The following is a 23,150-nucleotide window of genomic DNA, read 5'->3' as shown; positions in this document are numbered from 1 at the left end:
GAATAATTATGATGACAGAAGATTTGGCTGTAGTTCCAATGGCAATTTCATCACGTATAAATGTCAAAATGGAGGATCACTTCAGATATAAAAAATATTTTAAATTTAGTTTACGTGATGCGTGAATTTTAAAGATGCAAAAGAACATATGTCAAAATTCTATGGGAGGGTTACCACCAACATGTCAAACCCTAGTTTATGATAATGGAAAACAAATCGTACTTTGTATCAAACAGACTGCTAAAAATAGGACACAAAACGAATCTATTGACAACCTTTATGATGCCTTAAAGAGAAGAAACCTTGATTGTTTCAAAAGCTTTTTAGCTGCTCTTCTTGAACATGAGTATGGGAATTTATGGATGGCAATTATGGAGATTGGTATAACAATTTCATCAAACAGAAATCACCAACTTTGAGAACAATAGAAATTTTAACCCAGGTGAACAATAGTCAGAAATCAGACCAACAGAACAGTTAATCCACAGGGAAGATTCCGTTAACTGAAGATGATCATGCAATGAGTTCGAATATTTTTGTTGTATGAAACATGCATATAGACTGTGAAAATCATTCTTTTCACGCAACGCCAAAAACGTCAAGAAGTATTACTTATCCATTCATTGACTTTCATATTTATTTCTTCATAGTTTTTTGCATATTTTTATTTGAATTGATTTTGCATTCTAACATTTCACCTTCTTTTTGCATTTTTTGCTCCCGTACGTTTCACTACTTTCATGTGTGCCCTCCTTTTTGTGCTGATTTCTTATTCATCTGTGGCTTCGATAAATTGAATGCAGTCTCAATAGACATTTATTATTTGTCCTTGAACTTTGAAAACTGTTTCGAATTTAACTTTTCTACACTGTTGTTACATTTGCCATTTATCGAATGATGTAGATTTTTATAAAACATGTCTATCACAATAATCATGTTGTAGTCATTATTGCTCAATAACCTTGACGTTATTAAAATGGACCGATTCTCTCTTTTTGCAAGCAAATGAAAATATTATATCTTTGTCTTCATATTTTGCCTTCGGAAATATAGAACGCTTGTCTGCTCAAGTACCATTTCCACATATATTTTTGTGAACTTGATTCTAAACATCACAGCTACCTCTTTAATTTATAACGACAGTATAAGCGTCATGACGTCATTTCTACGTTATGACATCGTTGCGGTAATAATATCAGTTCTTTTTTTAATGAAAGAACAAACAAAGATAAATAAGTATCCAATAATAATAACTCGTTCTCTTTCCCATGCTTCAAAATCCCACCAAAAATGAAGTGCTTTAATTTTCGAAGACAAGAATACTGATGACAGATTTTTTCTCTTTTTAAGGCTACAAAATTGTAACATTGCTGACTCACCAGTTGCCAGCGATGCTAGATTTGAAATCGTTACCTTAGGTCTACCTCGACTCAATGATTCCTTGAGCAACTTGAAAGAAAATATTCAAAATAACGTGATGGTCTCACCATCACAGAGTTAAAGAAATTTGTCACGCCAATCGAATAGATCAAGCTTTGCAATGACAGAAAAATTCTTAGATAGCTGTGACCCGGCTATGAAGTGTATTGCAGAAACAGGGCATAATATTTCATATGGCCCTGGAGAAAAGTCTGGCCAAGCAGAGGACCAGCAACCCCAATGATTCCGACTTTGACTTTAAAGTCAACAAGAGGAACTAAGGGTAGTGACATTAGGCTATTATTAGAGATACCCAAAAAGAAATTGCTTTGGCAAATAAAAAGAAAGAAATAGATAGTCCATGTAGTGATGCATTCGGCATGGAAGCTTCAGAACAGCCTGCAAGTCTTGGTGCCGGATGTGGTCATCAAACATCCCCAAAGTCTTATTATCCGGGTGATAATATAAACACTTTAAACTACTTTTCTGATGTAAACATGAAAGCACATCACTTATAGAAAAGATAAAGTTTAATGCAAGGGATACGCGATATAAGGAATAATAAAGAGCAATTCGGGTTTGAAAACAAATCAAATGTGGCAAGGCCTTCTGGGAGTTCTATTAATAATCCGGTACACTCTGCATCTGCAGCCACAAAGGTTGGTAATCCAATAGCAACATCTGAAGCATTATCAAACCAAAAATCCCCGTTTGACCTATCTCAATCAGGGCAGCAGTCTGCCGAAAATGATAAAGGATCTCAGCCAATACAAGGACCGTATAGATCCCCCGTTCAAGTGTCAGATGACTCCGATGTTGAATACATTATAGGCTATAGAGATATTCAGAACAGTATACCAGACCAAAATAATAGAAGTTTGGAGAATAGGGAATACCATTCTTCCGTAGTAGACCAGTTTTATTACAATGAAGGTGGAAGATCACGGTTCGAGGGTCGATATCATTTTTGCAATGTACCTACAAATGCGAGAGAGGCTTTGGACAGGAGAGAGGGGTTTACGTTGGGAAGCATGTCAAATGTCTTAAATGGTTGTCCCCAACTCAATGATAATCTCCTTCAGGCAACAACAAATCTTAATGATGAAGACAATATTAGAAAAGTAAAGTGAAAATGGAATTTTTGATAACATGTTGAAGACTTCTAGATAAAGATACAGCAAATGTTGATGCATTATTGAATTTAAAACAAGTAACGCTTTAATTCTGTTTGGTGACACAAGAGGGTTTTCTTTAAAATATGAATTTTAGTAACTCAGCTGTCTGAGCCCCTCCCATCTCATTTTTAAAAGTTCAATTTGGTATTTAGGTTTGAAATTTTGTCTATAAGTGGACTATAATCATCAAGGTTATCAACACGGTTGAGAAATAGGGGATGAATTTAGATCATAAGGTAGAATAATGTTAAATGCATGTTTACGAATTTTATGAATGAAAATTTTTAATTTAGTCTATGGTATATATGAATAATTTTGTTTTATAAAGTCTATTCAATTTGATTTATTGTCTTTCAATTAACATCAGTTACATTGAAAAATCGATTATAGTTGAAGTTTTGCTTTCATAGATTTTTCTATCTGCATGAAATTGATTTAATGGCTTCTAGTGATGTCAGTAGTTTCTCAGTTGGTTTTAAATGTAGTAAGCCTGGTGTAAATAAAAACATGACACACGCCTAACATAAGAAATTTTGAGCCCTGTATTTCGCTTATAAGTCCCCAATGGTCAGATCGAGGTCAATTCCCAGGGTGGTGATTTTCAAGAAAGTGAAATATTACAACTTAAGGATGACGTTTACTCAGAATGAAAAAAATTCACTGATGATAATGAAAAACTAACTATTGTGTGTAATAGACCTTACATGGTAGTGTTATTCTTCACTTTCTAAAAAGTAGGTCAATGACCTACTTTTTGAGTTAAAGGCCATTGAATATTTTTTTGAAAATTTAAGAAAAATCCATAAACATTTTACACTATAATTGAGATTTTCTTAATTGTGAAAATAATACAAATTGCTTAACTCTTTGACAAATGAAATACAGTTTATGAATGGTAGTGACATTAAATAGATATAAAGCATTAAGTTTTCATTCACAATTTTTATAGATATTCTAGTTCGAATTTCCTCCATCAGTTTTCAAATTACTACCCATTTTTGATTCAATATAACAAAAAACTGAATGATGATAATGCTAAAACATTAATAGTATTAAACTAAGTATATTGACCTTTCTTGAAATTGATATGAGGTCAATGATCAAAATTTTGAGGTACGGTGTCTTTTATCATTTTTAAGCATTTTTCGATATTTTGTAATGTGTGCCATACGATTATCTAAATGAAAAAGCAAGATAAAACCAACAGAAAATATGCAAAATTATGTTGACTAACAAATAAAATCTTAACTTCAAATATTATAGTACTACCAAAATTATTTCAGTAGAAAACAAAATCTGAAAAAGTTAGTCCGAATTTCCTCTGTTTTGCTAAAAGTCAAACTTTTTTAGAGCCTAATTCCATTATTTAGTAAAAATAACGGTTGTTATATCAATAATAATTCATTTCATAATTACTTTTTGTAATTAAAACAAATTTTACTCATGAAATTGAACTTTTCAACAATCCGGATTTGAGAACTCAAACCCTGAGTAAACAACGTCCTTAAAAATTTTTCTTTGAAAAGGGGAACTACTCATTCTGGGCCAGATCTGCCTCTGTCTGAATTTTCTTGATTAAATTTGCTGTTTCTGTAGTTACTATCTTTCAAAAGTTAGGCAAATCCAATTTCTTGATAATATTTTAATGGAAGAAAAATAAGCCAACTGCATTTGACTGACAGAGTTAATGTTATAAAGTAACCTCTTCACAAATTTTATTTGCACTTTATGTATTTTAATGACGTTTTTGTTAATTAAGCAATAGAAGAAATCACATGCCAACATCATAATGATTTCAAACGTATCATTGTTAAATTTGAATTGTTTAAATACGAACTAAATAGTCTTTTGATGTTTCAAACATTTAAATTTACGATATAAATGATAATATGCAGCATCACTCGAATTATATGAGATATACCAGTACATTAATTATAATAATATACCGAAAAATTTATTGTCAATGAAAAGAATATGGACAATGTCAAAATGTGACAATTATTGATATCATCAAATTTAAAAATTCAATCTTAAATCGGCTTCAATTAGATTGCTTTCTACATTAAATTCATGAAATAATTATGAAAAACTATTGATATTGGTGAGATGCTTTTAAGTTTATTTTGTTGATTTGACCATTCTTACTTTATCATCAAAGTCGGTAGAACATCCAAAAAATTATTTGGTAACCATTGTCCCCATGTACTTTGGTGAGTCCAATAAATCTGCTTGCACGAGAGCTGGTCAGTGACGAAAATATAGCTACAAAACGTCAAACAGTCTCAGTCGTAAGTGCATGGAAACACCTCCACCACCCCCCCCCCCCCTCCTCCGAATACAAACATAACAAAAACACTTTCTAGAGCTGTTCGATAAGCAATGTGTATTGTATCACAGCACGTTAACGCTTTGTACGATTGTTAGAACGTACCTATTTGATTTATATACTTCTTGTTCATTAACCCATCTGTCATTATGAAGTAATCTTCTGCTGATTTAAAAAAGGATTTTAATCTGTAGTGATCCACTTAAAAAAATACCTTATTTGAAAATATGATCTGTCTGGCATCACTTGACAGCTAATGAGCGTGCAGTGATATTAAACTATGTTTCCTGAGGAGTAACGGACAGAGTAGCAAAATTATGTCAGGAGCACATATATGACCGTTTGACCCTACCTGTCTCGTATCTTACCAACAGACAGAGCAGTCTAATTATCTATATGACCCGGTTGGGCTTACACTCCGTATAAAGATTGTTTGTAGGTTCCAATGTAAAAAAAAAATCAGAGTAATGACATCATTGGTCACTAATTGCAAAATGGGAAATCCTATTCTGGTGTTATATAGCAGATTTTCTACCATAAGAGCTACCACCGGTAAACCTGCTATAAGTAGTTTCCCGCCCGGGGTGGGGGTGGGGGGGTAAATCTATATAGAAGACTTTCTCCTGTAGCAGGGCTTTCCCCCCAAAATTTTGGGTTAAGATTTTCAAAGAAAGATTTATGGAAAGCCAATTTGTTTTAAGATCTAAATAACTTTTCTTATATCTCAAGCTTAAGGCTGCACAACCTGCAAATATATCTACTCGTGTTTGTGTACGAACTATTTTTTTATATAGACAATAGTAACTTGCTTTATATGGACACCAAAGAACCTAACTGATGTATTGATAAATCAGATAGGTATGAATTTATAAATCAAAATGTCTGTAGAATTCAAAATGAACTTTTTGAAAATCAACAAAACAAGCCGTCTTTCCTTCCGTCTATCTGTTAGTGCACTCTTGTCTGGGTCATATTTCTGATGTAGAGAATTATTGGAAGTATCTACCTTTTACAGTTATCGTTCATGACTTGTTTGTTTACTCTTATATAAAGGCATGAGTTCTATAAAATCTCAGCAAGAAGATCAAGTGTATGAAATCTAATGGAATCCAAACAGAAAAAATCTAACAAATTTCAGTCGAGTGACAATTGGGTCAGATGGAAGTGATCGTTTTTCTCAGGGATGTGGATAACCAAAGAATGATAGAGAAATTTAGATATAACTAGAGCAAAGCTCGTTGTAAAGCAACAAATGGGTCTTCCGTTAATGTCGAGAGTAAAGCTAGAAGTACCTGTAAGAAGCAGAGTTCATAAACCATTAACAAGAGTAACAAAAACAATAACAAAGAATTCGAATAATTCTTGGTACGACTTAACATAATGCGAATGATTTTAAGTACGATTTAACAAAAACCTCTCCGATTTCAAGAACGTTTAAACAAAAAAAAAAAAAAGAATTCGAATGTGTTTAAGTATGACTTGGCAATTTTTTTTTGTACAAGTTGATTTTACATTTAGCGGAATCAAAATTTCCGGAAAAATCAAATTTTAAACCCCAATTTCTCTGTAGTGCATCGCGATTTTAAAACGAATTTCAACGTTAGATTAAGCTTAAACAGTTCTTTGTTTTTGCTTAATAATTAATATCAAATTATCGCTTAGAAAAGAGTTATTATAAAAAGACTTAGTAGCCCTTTTAGCCCCTAATTTTAGGGGCCAGTCCTTTTTTTGATATCAAATAAAAGGTCTCGCAAATATAAACAAATTTTGTTCAACATGTATTCACGAATTGTTAAACGTTCTCGAGATATCTGAATAACTGTGTTTAAGGGGCCGATCCTTTAAGTCCTTATCGGGGCCACATAGAACAAAATTTAAGTTGCCATATTGTTAGGAACATTCTTTTTAACTATTTTTGTTCTACGTTGCTTTTTAAAATATTTTCCCCATTTCAGATATTAATGATCAAAGTTTTGAACTTCTGGCCCCTTGAAACCCCTAATTACGTAATTTATGACTTATGTGTGGTACTTTAAAGATAAACAGCTTTACATTGAACATTCTTGCTTCTATAATTAATAACAAATTATTGTTCAGTAAAGAGTTATTGTAAGAAGACTTTAGAGCCTTCTTGGCCCTTAAGTTGAGGGGCCAGCCCCTTTTTCTTGGTATCAAATTAAAGGTCTTAAAAATATAAACATATTTTATTCAACAAGTGTTCAAGTATTAACTGTTCTCGAGATATCTGTACAAATGTGTTTTAGGGGCTGACCCTTTAACTCCTTAATGGGGGCATTAAAATAAAATTTTAAGGTGGCATGTTGTACAGAACATTATTCTGAGCAACTTTTGTTCTACATTGCTTTTCAAAATATTTCTCCTTTTTCAGATATAAATGATTAAACTTTTGAAATTCTGGCCCCTTGAAACCCCTAATTACGTAATATATGACTTTGATATGGTACTATAAAGATAAACAGCTGTACAATGAACATTTTTGCTCTATAATTAATAATAAAATATAGTTCAATAAAGAGTTATTGTAAAAAGACTTTAGAGTCCTCTTAACCCCAAATTTGAGGGGCCAGTCCCTTTTTCTTGATATAAAGGTAGCTCGCGGGTTTACATGCTTGTGAGAAAACCTACCTCGAAAATTTGTTCACGTGATCCATAGGTTTCAGAGTTTTATTTCTAAAATTTATTTAAGATTCGTCTGCGCAGTAATGATGTTACCGTGTTTTAAATACAGTGTCATTAATGAAGTCAAGCAACGCCATTTCAATGAAATATATAGTAAAATGCCCGAGAAACGCATTTCAAAACTATGCTCCAAACTTTTAAACGATTCAGACGAAATTAATTATGTTCAGCACAATAACAGAGGAGATGATTTTGAATCAATTCATAAAAAATAATCACTATGTGTTCTCGGCCAATTTTTGGTAAAAACACTTTTAAGATTTAAAAGATTTCTCAAAACCTCATATTTTCATTACGACGTAAGCCCGACGTCATTATTACCTTACGTCTGAGAACCCAAAAATTGAAATGCATTATTGACAAGACTAGCTGATTAACACATTTTAGAACATATTAATACTAATTATACATTATTGTGAAAGTTTTCAAATGCACAAATGCTATTGATGTAAGGCTGTAAAGATACAGAAAATTGATATTTTTGTTTTTATGAAACTCTGAGTCAATCAATGCAAAAAAAGAGAAGAAATGCCAGGAAACTACTGAAATAAAAGTTTGTAATCGTATGAAATAATTAGCTCAAGCCAAAAGAATTTTAAAAATTTGATCGGTATTTAAAATTATGGGAGTTATAATTGTAAAAAAAAGCAAAGTTAATGCATACGGTTCAGTTAATTTACTTGTCTGTTTTAAAACATGATTCTAAATGGTAAAGTTCCAACGCACACTCATACTCATAAAACAAAATGTGACAATTTATGTGACATCTTTAAATTTTCAGCACTTGATGATAATAAATGTTTGTATAAACAGTATTTATCAAGCTGCGTTTTAGCTTTTTAATATATTTCCTTTTATGCTTCAAAATATCTCATTTGTCATTTTTAAAAAGATGTAGCCTATTAGTTTACTATGACGGTCAACTCTTTACGTTGATTCCTACTGTGACGTCAGCAAACCCGCGAGCTACGATAAAGGAAAGCTCGTGCAAATCGAAACAACTCTTGCATTATATGTTTAAACAAAATATTTATACATCGAAAGGTATTACAGAAAATGTGCAAAAATTACGTGAACAAATTTGATGCTAAGGTTCAGGCGAGCTTCAAGGCCTTGAGAAATTTTCATAATTGAAAGCATGATGGTACATCTACAGACATTCATCTACAATCACTGAAATTTTTAAGCTTCTATCTTGATTAGTTTCGGAGGAGATGCGTGGACAAAATGACCCTTAAAAATTTATAAAATCGTCAATATCTGAAACCGGAAGTGACGTCAACAAAAAATGTAACTAAAAACATTTATCCCCTCCGATGTCCTTTAAGTCCTGAAAATTTGGTACAAATCGGGCGAATAGTTTTCGATAAATAAAGCTTTAAAGGAGGCAGAAAAGGAATGTTAAGAATAATAATAATAGAAAGAAACAGTAGAAAAACAAGAGGGTCTTCCGTCGGAAACGGAAGACCCTAATTATCAGGAACAATATGCATAGCCAAATCCCGCTATTCCCTTTAAAAACAATACAGTGTGATACTGATGAATGCGTCGTTTCATATCATGCAATAAATATAATACATATCAACATTAAAACGTGTAATACTGATAAATGCGTCATTCCATACCATGCATGAGTTTGTTTAGTTTATAAATCTAAATCAATGATTTTTTAAGTACATGGGTTTAGGCTTATTTAGCAACTATATTGTACTCTCGTTTTAATCTAACAAGGTCTAATTCTTAAAATAAACAATAATGAAGTTCAAATTCATCGTAAAGCAAATCTGAGTAAAACAGATATTTTGCAGCTTTTCTTTAAAGTTCTCTCTGAACAGCGTTGATAAATTTCGAATTGATCCTTAGATCTTAACTATTGTACGTTTTTGACTTTTGAGCCCTGAGTTACGGTACTAAATGATATAATTAGAACTAACAATTGTTCCTACCTACAATATTCTGAAATTTTTTTTTAATGTAACAACCTACGTGAAGGACATCAAATTGTAGAGAGAAAATGCTGATCATCCTTAATGATTTGCAAAATAGATCCCCCAGTTTGCTGACCACCACATAACCCTTCTTTAATACCACTGTCATTGAGAAGTTTCACACCCGCTGATTTTCACACGTGATCCACCGAGCACACCAGTACATATTCGACTAAAATGGAATAAATCACATGTCTTATACAGTAGTTGCCTAAAAACCTCTTAAATAACAGTTTCATGGCCGTTTTTTCATTCATCAAAATTTAAACCTGAGCATTTAAATAGCAATTGCAGCATTTAATGAGGCTTTACTTTACGTAGACAATATCCGTAACACTTTATATCTCGCCAAAAAAAACACAAATAGGCGAGAAAAAAATATTGATTTACAAAGAAAACGAATCAATCATGGATACAATACTGTTTCAAGTACTTTTATTAATATTTGTAACTGAAACTCTATGTGTATTTAATCACAAAGTAGTTTCAGCGTGCAAAAAACACGAAAAGGTTTGTAAATTCGAATTTGACGTTCAATACAAGTTTACTATGGTTTACACAGATGACAACGGACTCTCGACCCCTGTTGTAATTCGAAATGGGACGATCATGAAAAGAAATTGGTCTAAAAATGAGGAAATGGCACTGACTCCGAAAGGTAAGCCTCTTTCTCCTCCAAATTTTCTCTCAACTGGTAGTTTTAATTTGGAATTTTTATCTTTAGATGTTTAGACCTTTTCATTAAGAAGTCAACATTTTATAATTTACTGTATGCAGGGTTATTTTCGCCCCGTGTTATTTTCGACCTTCTTCACTTGCAAACGGTCTCCCCTGTCTTGAATTCGCCCATACAAAGTTGCGAATTATGATAGTTTGAGACATAGGAATTCGTCCAGTCTAAAATTCGCCCGCTGGTAACGAGGGTGAAAGTAGCGAAAATAAAATGGGGACGAATATTTCCCTGTATACAGTATATGTTTAAGGAATATTAGATATTTACAGATAGGTTAATATTATAATCCGTATCATAATTACACATACATTTATAGTAAAGGCCCATATATATTTGTCTGATAACTCTGACTGAAGAATATAAACCACAATTAGATAATTTTCTTCGTACATGTATATATATATATATATATATATATATATATATATATATATATATATATATATATATATATATATATATATATATATATATATATATATATATATATATATATATACACACACACACATTTGCTTGCTGTTGTGAATACCCCGTAAATTATATTCGTCGCGTACTTCATCATTTGAAACTTCATTTTGAAAGGGTTTTGATTTGTACTACACAGTCAATTGCTATAATTCACCATTTTCATTTTTGTAAGGAATTGATAATAATTGAAGGTTAGTTTTCATCCCCAAAATCATTGTCATTGCATACAAGTTAAATTGAAAATTCATTATAAAATTGTTTCTGTATGTTGCAGCTATCTAAACATCTCCAACATTAGTATTTAATTATAATTATGAATAATCAAGATTTTGATTTAAGCCTAATGTTTTTCCAGGCCTGGGGTTCATATGATATTAATTTCTGTCAGAAATTTCAAACTCTGTGCTTTAGGACTCTTTCTCGGTTTTGTTGTAGAACTTGAGCAAACACTGACGGTGGATGGGGTCTACAAACTTCTCTTCACCATCAATGGAGAATTTCCGGGCCCACCTATTATTGTATATGAAGGTCAAACGGTAGGTTCCCTCTTTCTCTTTCTCTAATTCTCTCTCTCTCCGTTTTTCTTTACTTTGGCTGTAAGATAGAGAAAGAGAGAGAGAGAGATAGAGATAAAAAGAGTGAGAGATGAGAGGTTATAATCAACCATTCTTACAAATCAATTATTTTCTTTTAGATTTAAACAGATAAGAGTATTCAAAGACTAGGTCTTAGAATTGAACTTAGAGTAAAAGAACGAAATTGTGGCCATAAACACTCCAATAAATAGTTGCCATTTAAATAGCTTGATATTCATCAAATTATACATCAATTTTTAACAAATGAGTTTCCTAGCCATCATTTAATCACATCGAGTAAGGACAAATTTCAAATATGTAAGCTTTAAAACTTGACAACTCTCTCTCTCTCTCTCTCTCTCTCTCTCTCTCTCTCTCATCAACATGACTGTATACCATCAAAGATTAAGAACAAAATTGAATAGTCCATTTTTTGGTTTCAAATTCATATTTCAATGAAATTCTAAATTGTATTGCTCAATAGAATTTACTTATTTGCTTAGGATCACTTTGTGTTATGAACATTACTACCCTATGTGAAAACAGCCTGAGGAAGAAATATATTTTTTACCAAAAATAATATTATGGAAAGCAGATATGCTAACGCAGATGAAAATTATGCATGCACATGACATTTAACATATCCGTAAAGTTAAAAAAAAAATTCAATGAAAAATAATGCCAAATCAAGTTAAAAGTCTTTTTGTTGTCAATGCTTTCTAGCATGCAGTCATCCTATCAAATTGTATTGCAAAATGGAAATTGTCATGTGTTCGTTGGAGACTGTTCATGCATAACATTTCATTTATGAAGGAAAAAAAAAATTATTATTATTTTATCGCTTTTTCACATTTTGTTGAACAATTTAATGTCCGTGTTAACCCCCCCCCCCCCCCCCCCCCCACACACACACAAAACAATTCACATCAAACAAACAAACAAACCAACATTTTTAAAAACTGAATTGAATAATGTTAACTGTAAGAGTTTTAGGTATAAGATCTGATTTATTCACATCGAGTCCAGTTTCAAAATTTAAATATCCTTTTCACTGTCAGCGACACTCATTTGATATATCTTTTTTCATCCTAATTGGTACTTCTTATCTTTGCAATATAATTGTATAAGTAGAAATAGGGGGTCGTTAAAGAGGGATTAACCGATTTAAATGGTGACTTAAAGAAGCGCTAATCACGCCAGTTTCATTCGTCTTTGTCTATTCCAATCCCATCAAATAAACTGGCAAAACCAGATGAGGCGTGGATCTGCTTAAATTTAAACATTCCAAAAGATTTTAACAATACTTAAGACAGACATTCGCTTTAGTGCTTTACAATAAGGAGTTAAATCGGCATTCAAAATGTGTCCACAGCTTGTATAATGAGAGTCTTATTAGTAGTGAACATTCATTATCTTGCCAGACACACTGTGAAGGTTTTTATCGTGTCAACACATAAAATAAAACTACAAGACATCTTTTAAGTACATATCATGAGATACGTAGTTTTGTTGAACGCCCTAGCCTTGTGCAGTCAAAGTAAAAAGATGTGTGTATAAATGTACAAGGTTAAACTAACTTGTACAAAATACTTATTTCTCGACTACCTTACCAAGCGGCTTAAGTGGTTTTATTGTACATGTATGTTGATTGTGCGATGTAATAAATATAACATAGATGTTAACGTTTTTCTGGTTTGACAGATTATGCCAAATCGATGCCAATGATGAGAAACTGTTTGCGCAAGTTATTCCTTTTTATGTTCATTTTCATAACGTATGTTTCTAGGAATGTATATTTTTTTTAGATATTGATTATTTAATATCTTTTAAAAGGAAGTTTATGCATGTGGCATTTCTTAACCTCCCTATTAAACCTTTTCATAAATTATGTATATATCATAAATTGCTTAACAATTTAATTACATTTTTAATTATTAAAATATTTTTTTTTTAACTTGCTTAATAAGGAGCTAAATTTATAAATACATGACTGTGAGTTTTTTTTTAAATTTAAAACTCTGCTCTTGTACTCATTCCCATGGCACATCAAGACAAAATATCGCATCTTCTGGTCTAGATTGCGTCAAATATTTGTACAAGTAGGAGTAGTTCCTCAACCACATAGAAACAACGATTTATAAACAAAAATCAGAATGTCAGTACCTTAATTTAAATAAACTCTGTAACAAATTGAATATACATGTAGATAGAGGTCCTGGTGAGGAACCACCTCTCTAACGAGGTTTTCACTATCCACTGGCACGGCATGCACCAGAAACATACGCCTTGGATGGACGGGGCTTCCATGATATCTCAATGTCCAATTGGACCGGGACAGAGATTTTTGTATAGGTGATTAAAATCTGTGTTTTAGATAAGACCTTTTAGTAGCGAGATTTATTATCATTTGATAAATAATAGATAGAAAATTCCCTGTTGCCGTTGGCACAGAACCCCTTGGTAAAAGATGTGAGAACATTTTTTGGTATTTTTGTATGTTTTAATTTGAGTGAAATAATTTCAAGATGATACAAGGATCAATTAATCAATCTTTGAATTACCACAAATTTTGCATGAAGAAGTAATGGATAAATACAAGTTAGTGGTAAAAACAATTTGGCTGCTGATAAACATACTTTTAAGTAGCGCTTGATATCGTAGAAATGTTGCCCTTTTTTAGTATTTGTGTTATCACCAATTTTCTGTGCCATCAATGTTTCTTACTAATATTGTCATTTAATAGATTTAAGGCTGAACCAGTAGGGACTCACTGGTACCACTCCCACCAGGGGTCAATGAGGTGGGACGGGCTGGCGGGCCCCCTGATAGTCCTTCCACGCCAGGAACGGACGGATCTACCCAGGGTAGAGGACGATTTCATCATTGTTATACAGGAGTGGAACAGAAACAAATCTTCACTCGAGAATCATGAAATTCATGCATGGAACATGCATCTGTATGTTAAAGTGTATCACTGTGTTACCATAAATTGGCGTGTTTTTGTGTGGACCTACATGAATGTGTTACGTTACCGTGTTGGTTGAGAGAGAGAGAGAGAGAGAGAGAGAGATTTCATAAATTGTGATACTAGTATCGCAATAGTACTTTTCAAGTATCGAATTAATATCTCTAATTTTATAACTGGTATATGATATTAACAAGAAATTGTGTTAAAAATTTGACTGTTTTTTAAATCAATATTGTTGGAACATATAATATTGACAAAAATAAGGGTAAAAGGATGTCTACAATGAATGGCATTGTATCGAAACAGTTGAATGACTTTTCTAGCAATTTACATTAAACATCCTTTTAAATGTATTTAATAATGTTGTAAGGAATATATTTGTCTTTCTGTAGTTATGCTGACGACTTTAATTGTACCGGAAGCTGCTACGTTATGACACATACCACGGACGGAACCAACATGGGTGTGGACCCTGTACATTCCGGACTAATTAACGGAAAAGGTATGTTTCACAGCAATTGCACGTGCCTTCGTTCATGTACTTTTGAAATATTTCTATATATTTTATAGTGTCGACTCGAACAGATATTCAAAATATTTGCGCAAATATTTTGAATGTACACAAATTATGTGTTAGGACGCTGTAACTTATTTTTCCTGAATACATGTCATACATAGTTTTGGGGATATTTTTGCCCTTTACATTTTGAAGTTTCGTAATACCAATGTTTATGTTTAATATAAGAGCTATTATGGTTTTATTTAGGTCACTATTACCCAGATGAAACAGAAAAACCTTTAGATCCTGAACTTCCTCTCGAAACATTCAAAGTGAAACCAGATAAGCACTATAGATTCCGGATCATTAATGTTGCCATGTTTGTGTCTTTCCGATTTTCTATCGACGAGGTTTGTATAAAACTTTACAATAACATCAAAATTATCATCAAAGTTATTCTTGAACCAAAATACATGTTGATGCTGATACAAGATTTTTGTTAATTTTACAGCCAAATTATTTGCATCAAAGTGCAAACCATTTTGTTTTTGTCAAGAAAAGGAATCCAATCATTAATATGGTTTCTTGAAAGGTGCCATTTGATAAGTTCGTGTAATTACAACATGAATCTGTTTTGTTATCTGTAGGATAATTTTATATTCTACACGATATTTTTAAAAAAAAATCTTTTTTTTTTTTTTTAGATCATAGCAATTAACATGCTATCAATAAATTCCTATTCTCAATTTAATCACCATGCGCAATTTAAAAAAAAAGAAAGAAATATGTTATGCCAATGTAAAATTTAAAAGGGCGTGGTCACAATTTTGGTCAATTTTGTTTTTCTGTTTTTATTATTTACAATGCTTGAGGAATGCATTTCTAATGATCAAATAAAATTTGAGTGTCATCCATAAAGTTCTAAGCAAGATACAGGGCTCACAATTCTTTGTCATGTCCTGTTTTTGTTTACATAGATTAATATACCAGTAAAAATCCTTTTCAAGCTGATTTGTCTAGTATTTTCTTCTTCATTTTAAGCATAAACAGTCCTAACGTTTAACACATTCATTTTAGGTCTCAAACTGGAATTTTTACTTCAACAAATGTAAACAAAGGCTTTGTGCACATCGCAAAGAATTGTAAGCTCTGTAACTGGCTCATAACTCAAAGAAAGCCGCCCAATTTTTTGGTGCCTATTAACATGTCTTACTGAAGCATCTTAAACATTAAAATCAGAAAATATAATATTTGACTAAATCATGATCATCCCCCTTTAAACATCAAAATATGCGGCATCTTATATTTCAATGTACGTGTAACTATACACATCTTTTTCAAGATACCTTAATCAAATGAATCCATTCCTATCCAAGGTTAAGTCAACGTTTCTGACATGTTTTAAATTTCCTTTTTAGCACCTATTGCATGTCATTGCAACTGATGGACATGACGTCGAGCCGGAAACTGCACAGTCAATCGTTATTTCTAGTGGAGAGAGATATGATGTCTTGGTTCAAACCAAGCAACACTCAATGAAAAACTACTTTATTCGACTAGGAGACTTGGAAGTCAAAAACAGACAGGATGTATAAAGAAACATTTATTTTATATCCCACCTATGCCTGCATTTTTTAGTTATTTTCAATATCGTAATTTTTTTATAAATTGTATTATAAGATTATTGTTTATATAAAACTTCTATCAGTAATCTTTTTTTTTTTTTTGGGGGGGGGGGGGGGGGGGTTCTGCAGCTCCTTTTGAAGCAAAGCTGATCCTTGTCGTCTTTACAAAAAGTGTGCATACTAAATGTATATATTTCATAGTTATACATTTTTAATCCTATAAAAAGCTATTTGCTTAGTTATATGAATACATCTTTGTAGTGTGTTTAAGCATTCATAATTATCACTATAGCACATTTCTGCAGCAAAATGAACTCTGAAAAATGAGCTGATATTGCTAGAAACAACAACATTGTTGCATGATCTAGCAATAAATTGATTGTGCATGTAATACATGCTCAGAGAAGAACTAGGCTTGAATTATAAACTTAGAAAAAAATATAACTGTTGAATGCATATAGTCTTTGAAAGAAATTGTTCATATATATATTGAGGTTATGAAACGAAAGGAGAGAATGTCACTTTGTCTAATGCTTGTTTTGTTGTAGGACTCTATATTCCCCAAGGTAGCCAAGGCCGTTCTTAAATATCAGGACGCTCCAGATGAACTTCCCAAGACACGTCGCCAAAACTGTACCAAAGAGAATATGTGTAAAGTCATAAACTGTCCAAATAAGTAGGTGATACCGTGAACAAAATCATGTATAGTAAGTTATATATCATAAACAAAAAACGCTGTTTTATCTTTGCAATGATATTTTAAGAAATAGGGCCACGTGTCTTAAGTTATGTCATTTTTGTGAACTCTTCAACATTAGGAAAAAGCGATTACATTCCCGTATTAATGTAATTAAACTTAAATCAATTGACAGATTAACGTAGATCGTAAAACATTGCTATGAAAAGTTCTAATACTAAAGCTCACGGTCAGTAAATTTGAAATATGTATATTTATATTAGAAAAAAATATAAATATTCACATTTCCTTGATGAGAACCATGAAGATGTATTTTCAGCTACTTTACGTAGATTTCCTAAGAAAATATTTTTTTTTCTAAAATATGTTAATTTCTATACATTAAGTGGCTAAGATGGAGCACAATAGATAAGAATTTCCTTTGGTAAATACTGAAAGTGTTCAACAAGTTTCTGAAGAGTCAGTATATTAGGATATATCGTTTACATTGTAGATCATATCCAGAAGCTGCCAACGTTGAGTGTTTACCTATTTCTGATCTACGATCCACACAGGAAATCATCGATTCCCACCCCGTCCCCGTTTCTTTAAAGGGAGGAACTATACGAGAGGACTTTCTCAACTTTCATTTTACGACATCCACTCCTGGTACTGTAAATGCGTTAATAATTACATGAACATTATCAGTATATGCACGGTTGTATCCATTTACAGAAAATTATGTTAATATATGATAAACAGTTGGTATCTTTTTTCTTTTTTTAAATTATGGTTAGTCCTTATTTTTCAAAGACTTTTTTTTATTCATTTGATATTGATGAATGACAAATATGATGCACACCAGATGTCAAAATCATGTTCTGTTCCTGTTGTTGTAGAGGTGGAACATCCCTCGTATAAGGCGACGATTAATGGACATGCTTTTACCACACCCACATGTCCCCCTCAGGTAATTAGTGACGGTATTAATATGCATATTGCAAAGATTTAGATCAAATAGTAAATCTAATACTGAGAATATAAATCGAATGAAATGAACGTAATAGTATACAGTGCATGAATCTATCCTCATGTTTTTTTCTTTCCTGAATGACTTTAAACTTCTTTTCTTACTTAAAGTCAACATATAAACAGCAGGCAAACGCATGTATCAATGACTGTAGTCGATATGATTGTACCAAACGACTGTGCAATTGTACCTTTATGCTTAACTATGACAATATGCTGATTGGATCTGCTGTACAACTCGTCCTTTTGAATAGAGGTGAATAATATAGCCATATATTGTATTATTTTTGACATTGAGTTCATGATTTTCCATTATTTCAAACGCAAAATAGTAAATTATTGAAAACAATCAGTAATTACCAAAATTTTGAAATTAACCAAACAAAGCCTCAGCAAAAAATATGAAAGGTTCATTAAGTTGAAATGAAACTTTTAAATTCTTAAATTCGGGCTAATTATATAGCTAGATAAGCGATAACAGTGACCACAGAGTCAGATTAAAAAATAATACTTGTCTAACCAAAGGCTAATATTTGCTTCACAGATGGCATCCATGGGTCCACGGATCATCCAATTCATATCCACGGACACAGCTTTCATGTTTTGAAAATTGCATATCCTGAACTTGATCGCACAACAGGGTTAGTGACGAACTTTAGCAGAGACATTGAATGCAAAACCGAGACCTGTCTAAAACCAAGATGGAGTAATGAAGAGTGGGCCGGTGGAAACCTTCCTGACCTAAATTTGCGTAATCCCCCACTCAAAGACACGGTGATGGTGCCAAGGGGAGGCTATGTAGTGCTTAGATTTTATTTGGATAATCCGGGTATATAATTGATAAACAAATTTCAGTTAAATGAAAATTAACTAAATCACAATAGATGATATTGTAGTAATTAGGAACATTGCAAAAAGCTTTTATTTCACTTAAAGTTTTGAAAACTTGTCTTGAATATTATCTTTTTTGTATAAATCGCATGCATTTAAATTTGCGAATAGTTAACTTCAAAGTTACGTTTCCTGAAGATCTAGGAAAATTAAACTTTTGAGGAAAAATTATGCATATGCATGCCAATAGTTTTGTTTCTTGTAACATCATTATTTTCTATTACTATAATCAAAAGCTTTTTTTCTCTCAGGATTTTGGTATCTACATTGCCATATGGACGCACATCTTACGGAAGGTATGGCACTTATCATCAAAGAAGGGGAACGATCTCTTCACCCAAAACCTCCGAAAGGCTTTCCATCCTGCGGAGATTTTACATGGACAATAAATGAGTCTCTAGGGGTTACAAATGACGTTTTAGCAAGTTTGGGATCGAAACGAAACTCAACCACCAATGATGGTTAATGTTTTCTTATTTTTGTTTCATTATTTTGGTTTATATTTTGTTATGTCTGCTATTCTATGTGTGTTGTGTAAGAGAAAGTTTTTTTCATTAGTTTCAATTATTTCAGATATCAAAAAAAGAAGCAAGACGAAGATTAAGACGACTTTAGAAACGGCTATTTTTCTCATTGTCGTCTTTGGAACAGTTGCTTTAGTGTTATGTTTAATCAAAAGTATTAAAAGTAAACATGTTAAAGAGAAGAATGAACTCGAAGATCCATATTGCTTGCTGAGACAGGACAAGGAATTTAATTCCAAGCTGTACAATTCTTTTGAAATACATTAGCTCTATAATGTTTTTATATGAAGAAAATGCAATCATTCTAAAATTACATAGTAAACATAATATATATATATATATATATATATATATATATATATCTATATATATCTATATATATCTATATATATCTATATATATCTACTTTTATCGACACTACCACCTTCTCTCTATAATACAAATTATAAAAGAATAGGATAATAAAGATATTTAATTTCTCCTTTAAGTTGGCGTTGTTATTTTTTCAAAATTCAAAAGAGCAAATATAATCATAAAAAACGATGTCATTTTTTATTCGTATGTTTTAGCAGAAAAATATTTATGCCCATCCATTGATCTTAACGACTACCAATAAAGACTGTTCCATCAATAATCTCCATTTTTTGTTCCATCTGTGAAGCTTGTAAATTGTTCACCTTAAAAAACAACTCAATATTTATTGAAGAAATAATGTCATTAATGAACAGATACTGTGGGATCTCCATTATTAAATTAAAACACCTGAATAATTCTGGAAATCACCAGGTAAAATACTTTAACAAAAATCAGGGTGATCTTACATTATATAAACATGTAAAAACATAATAGAAGAAATAGAAGAAATAGAGATAATTGCTGATTTAAATCTATCGGTTAAACGAAAGACATAACTGTTTTAGCTTAGTTTCTTTCTCTATTTTTATTTTTTCTATAACGTTTTCTCGAAGTTTCTCAATTTCGGTCCCGAAATAGTTTACATTTTGTGTGTTTTGTGCCTCATTTTTCTTAAAGAGTATCGAAGATAGAACTTTCAAATTTCTATTCATTAAAAACATTCCATACCCACAAAGTCTATAACATATATGAACGTTCGCCGTTATTTCTGGTCGTCACCGGAAAGTAAAACCTGCTTTATTCCAACCTGTTTGTTTTTCTAAAATTTTCCGGGTTTTAATAGTTAATAGACACACATTTATAATAATATCATAAAAAGTAATTTGTTTTAAAATCAACATTGGGCATAAATGTTGTGAAACAATAGTTCCAGCGTCGTAATGGTTAGAGTGGTGGTTTTGTTCAGTGGCAATAAGCTTCAATCCTCATGACGAAACTTTTTTTCCCTATCTTCATTGTGCTAAAATTTACGATTTTGTTTTTAAAATGATACATTGAATATTATTATTTTTCGTTTTAATTTTGTTAAAGAAATAGCAATAATAAAGCCGTTTCCCTATAAAAATATGTATATCTATTGAGATACCTGAAAATTGTTAAAATTTTTAGAAAAGTTATAAAATGAAATTTATTCCATTACCTTTTTATGTTGCATTCAAACGGAAACCTCTCGTTGCCCGCAACGAGATAGCATCTACATTAATTTAAAAAAATTCTACAACAATCTTGATCACTGAATCGGAAACACCCACTTGTATTATCAGGCAATTTGCATTCTAAATAAACAACATCACAGTTTTACTGAATTGAAAAAAAGAAAACAGTTTTTATTGTCATTTCAATCCAAATCGATGTGAAAGAAACAGAAGGAAAATGTCACTTTAGCTGACAGGAGGGCAAATAACTAAATGCTAGACATCCGATCTAACGCTATACTTACAAGGTTACGATACATCGCAGTACAGTTAAGGCGGTCAATAAAAATATGGGCAAATTTTTGTGATGAAAACACGTATACTTTAGTTAAACTGGCATGTCCTTTTTAAAATCAATAACAGTCACTCAAATGCAATATATTTCTAAAATATATATATAACAGTACAATATTTTATGTTCATAGTGGTCACGTGATATGGCAGTCGCATGGTACAAGCAGATGTATTTGTGGTTTTGAGGTCATTTAAAAAATTCAATATTGCAAGGGCATAATCATGTCAAAATTCACAACTGAATTATGAAATAACTTGATGTTATATCGTAGATTTTGAAAAACGGTGCGAACTTTTTAAGATAAGAATATTTGTTCGTAGAAACCGTAATTTATAATGCATATGTTGAATAATTTTGAAGGTCACAGGGTTAATTTCATTAAAAATAATTAATTTGTAAGATTTTACAAGGATCGTAGAAGTTTTTAAGTTACATAGCATATTTCAAATTCACATGTTAAAGTTTGTCGGGATCAGGTAAGTGTATGCCCTTGCAATTAAGTGATTTATTTAGGTACTCAGATTTTAGATATACGATATTTTATACAAAACCGAGGTGGCTCCTTAATACGATGCATACTTTCAACAAAATGAAAATAAGACTATATAGGTAGCATTCTACTAATGATAATTTTAAACAAAATATTCATTTATACTTTTCCGTTAATGTATGACATTTATTTTTCTTCGCTATAAAACTGCACGATAGCCTTCAATGATTTAACTTAATGCGTCATTTTGAAGCATATGACGTCATATTTTGTAGTACAGCGAGAACGACATCTCGCTTATTTTTCAGTGTGTACGATATAACGGACATCAAAATTGTAAGTAATAGCATTTATTGTTTTTAATTAAAAGATTAGTATAAGTTAATTCTACTAATAAATAGATTAATAAGTACTTTCGAGGTTTGTAATATACTGTGATGTCATAATGCACATTTCCCGTACTTTTTGTCTGAACGGAGTTTATTGACAGCCTTAACTGTGCTGCGATGCATGCGATGTCAAGGATTCAAGAGCCGATGTCAAATTAACCAATCGATTTATATTAACGATGTAATTGATCCAAGCACTATAGGAGTTTCACAATTTTCAAGATATCAAACATTTCTATCATATAAAAAGAAAACAAAATAAATTTCTGAAAACCCTTAAAAATAATTGCTATTAAAATAATAATAATGCAACAATAATGTAAAAAGAAATCAGAACTTAACGATATAAACTTCTTTTTCGATATAATGTGCGGATAAAATAAGTGCCTGGTAACAGTGTCAACAGTATCTACAAGTTTGCATAAAAAGGAAAGACATCCAAGCACACACAAATACACACTATCAAAACATTTATCATTTTGACAATTGTCGTGAGATGCATCAAAGCTTTTTACCTTGTGAAGTTCTCGACCCTGTCTAATACAATGATTGATGTTATCCAGGTATCAAATTGTCTGATCTTATTCAACTGTATTGGGCTCTTTTTTTCAAGTACTTCTATTACCATGAAGGAACATTTTAATTCAGAACATTACCGCTATAAGTTGATGGAAATTTCGATGAAGACTTTACTATGAAGGTATAAATTTCACCAATAAACAGAAAATCATATTCCATTCAGATTTCATATGAAATATAAATTACTA

General features: G+C 31.7%; 1 protein-coding gene and 1 pseudogene across 1 annotated transcript; both read left to right on the top strand.

Moving 5' to 3' along the window:
• The first annotated feature begins 1,172 nt into the window (after positions 1–1,172).
• On the top strand, positions 1,173–2,549 carry LOC128163333 (uncharacterized; annotated as a pseudogene).
• Positions 2,550–9,884: 7,335 nt separating this feature from the next.
• Positions 9,885–20,076, top strand: LOC128163044 (uncharacterized). The gene is made up of 14 exons (XM_052826503.1): positions 9,885–10,266; positions 11,248–11,348; positions 13,594–13,739; positions 14,131–14,343; positions 14,748–14,857; positions 15,122–15,264; positions 16,273–16,443; positions 17,028–17,155; positions 17,670–17,824; positions 18,055–18,125; positions 18,296–18,440; positions 18,729–19,013; positions 19,327–19,536; positions 19,649–20,076. Exons 1-14 carry the CDS (start codon positions 10,017–10,019, stop codon positions 19,864–19,866), a joined length of 2,346 nt encoding a protein of 781 aa, XP_052682463.1. The 5' UTR covers positions 9,885–10,016; the 3' UTR covers positions 19,867–20,076.
• Positions 20,077–23,150: the final 3,074 nt, after the last annotated feature.

Source organism: Crassostrea angulata, chromosome 9, assembly GCF_025612915.1.
Source record: "Crassostrea angulata isolate pt1a10 chromosome 9, ASM2561291v2, whole genome shotgun sequence".
In the NCBI taxonomy this organism is placed as follows: Eukaryota; Metazoa; Mollusca; class Bivalvia; order Ostreida; family Ostreidae; genus Magallana; species Magallana angulata.
The sequence above is the reverse complement of the archived record's forward strand: the minus strand, read 5'-3'. Positions and strand labels throughout refer to the sequence as shown.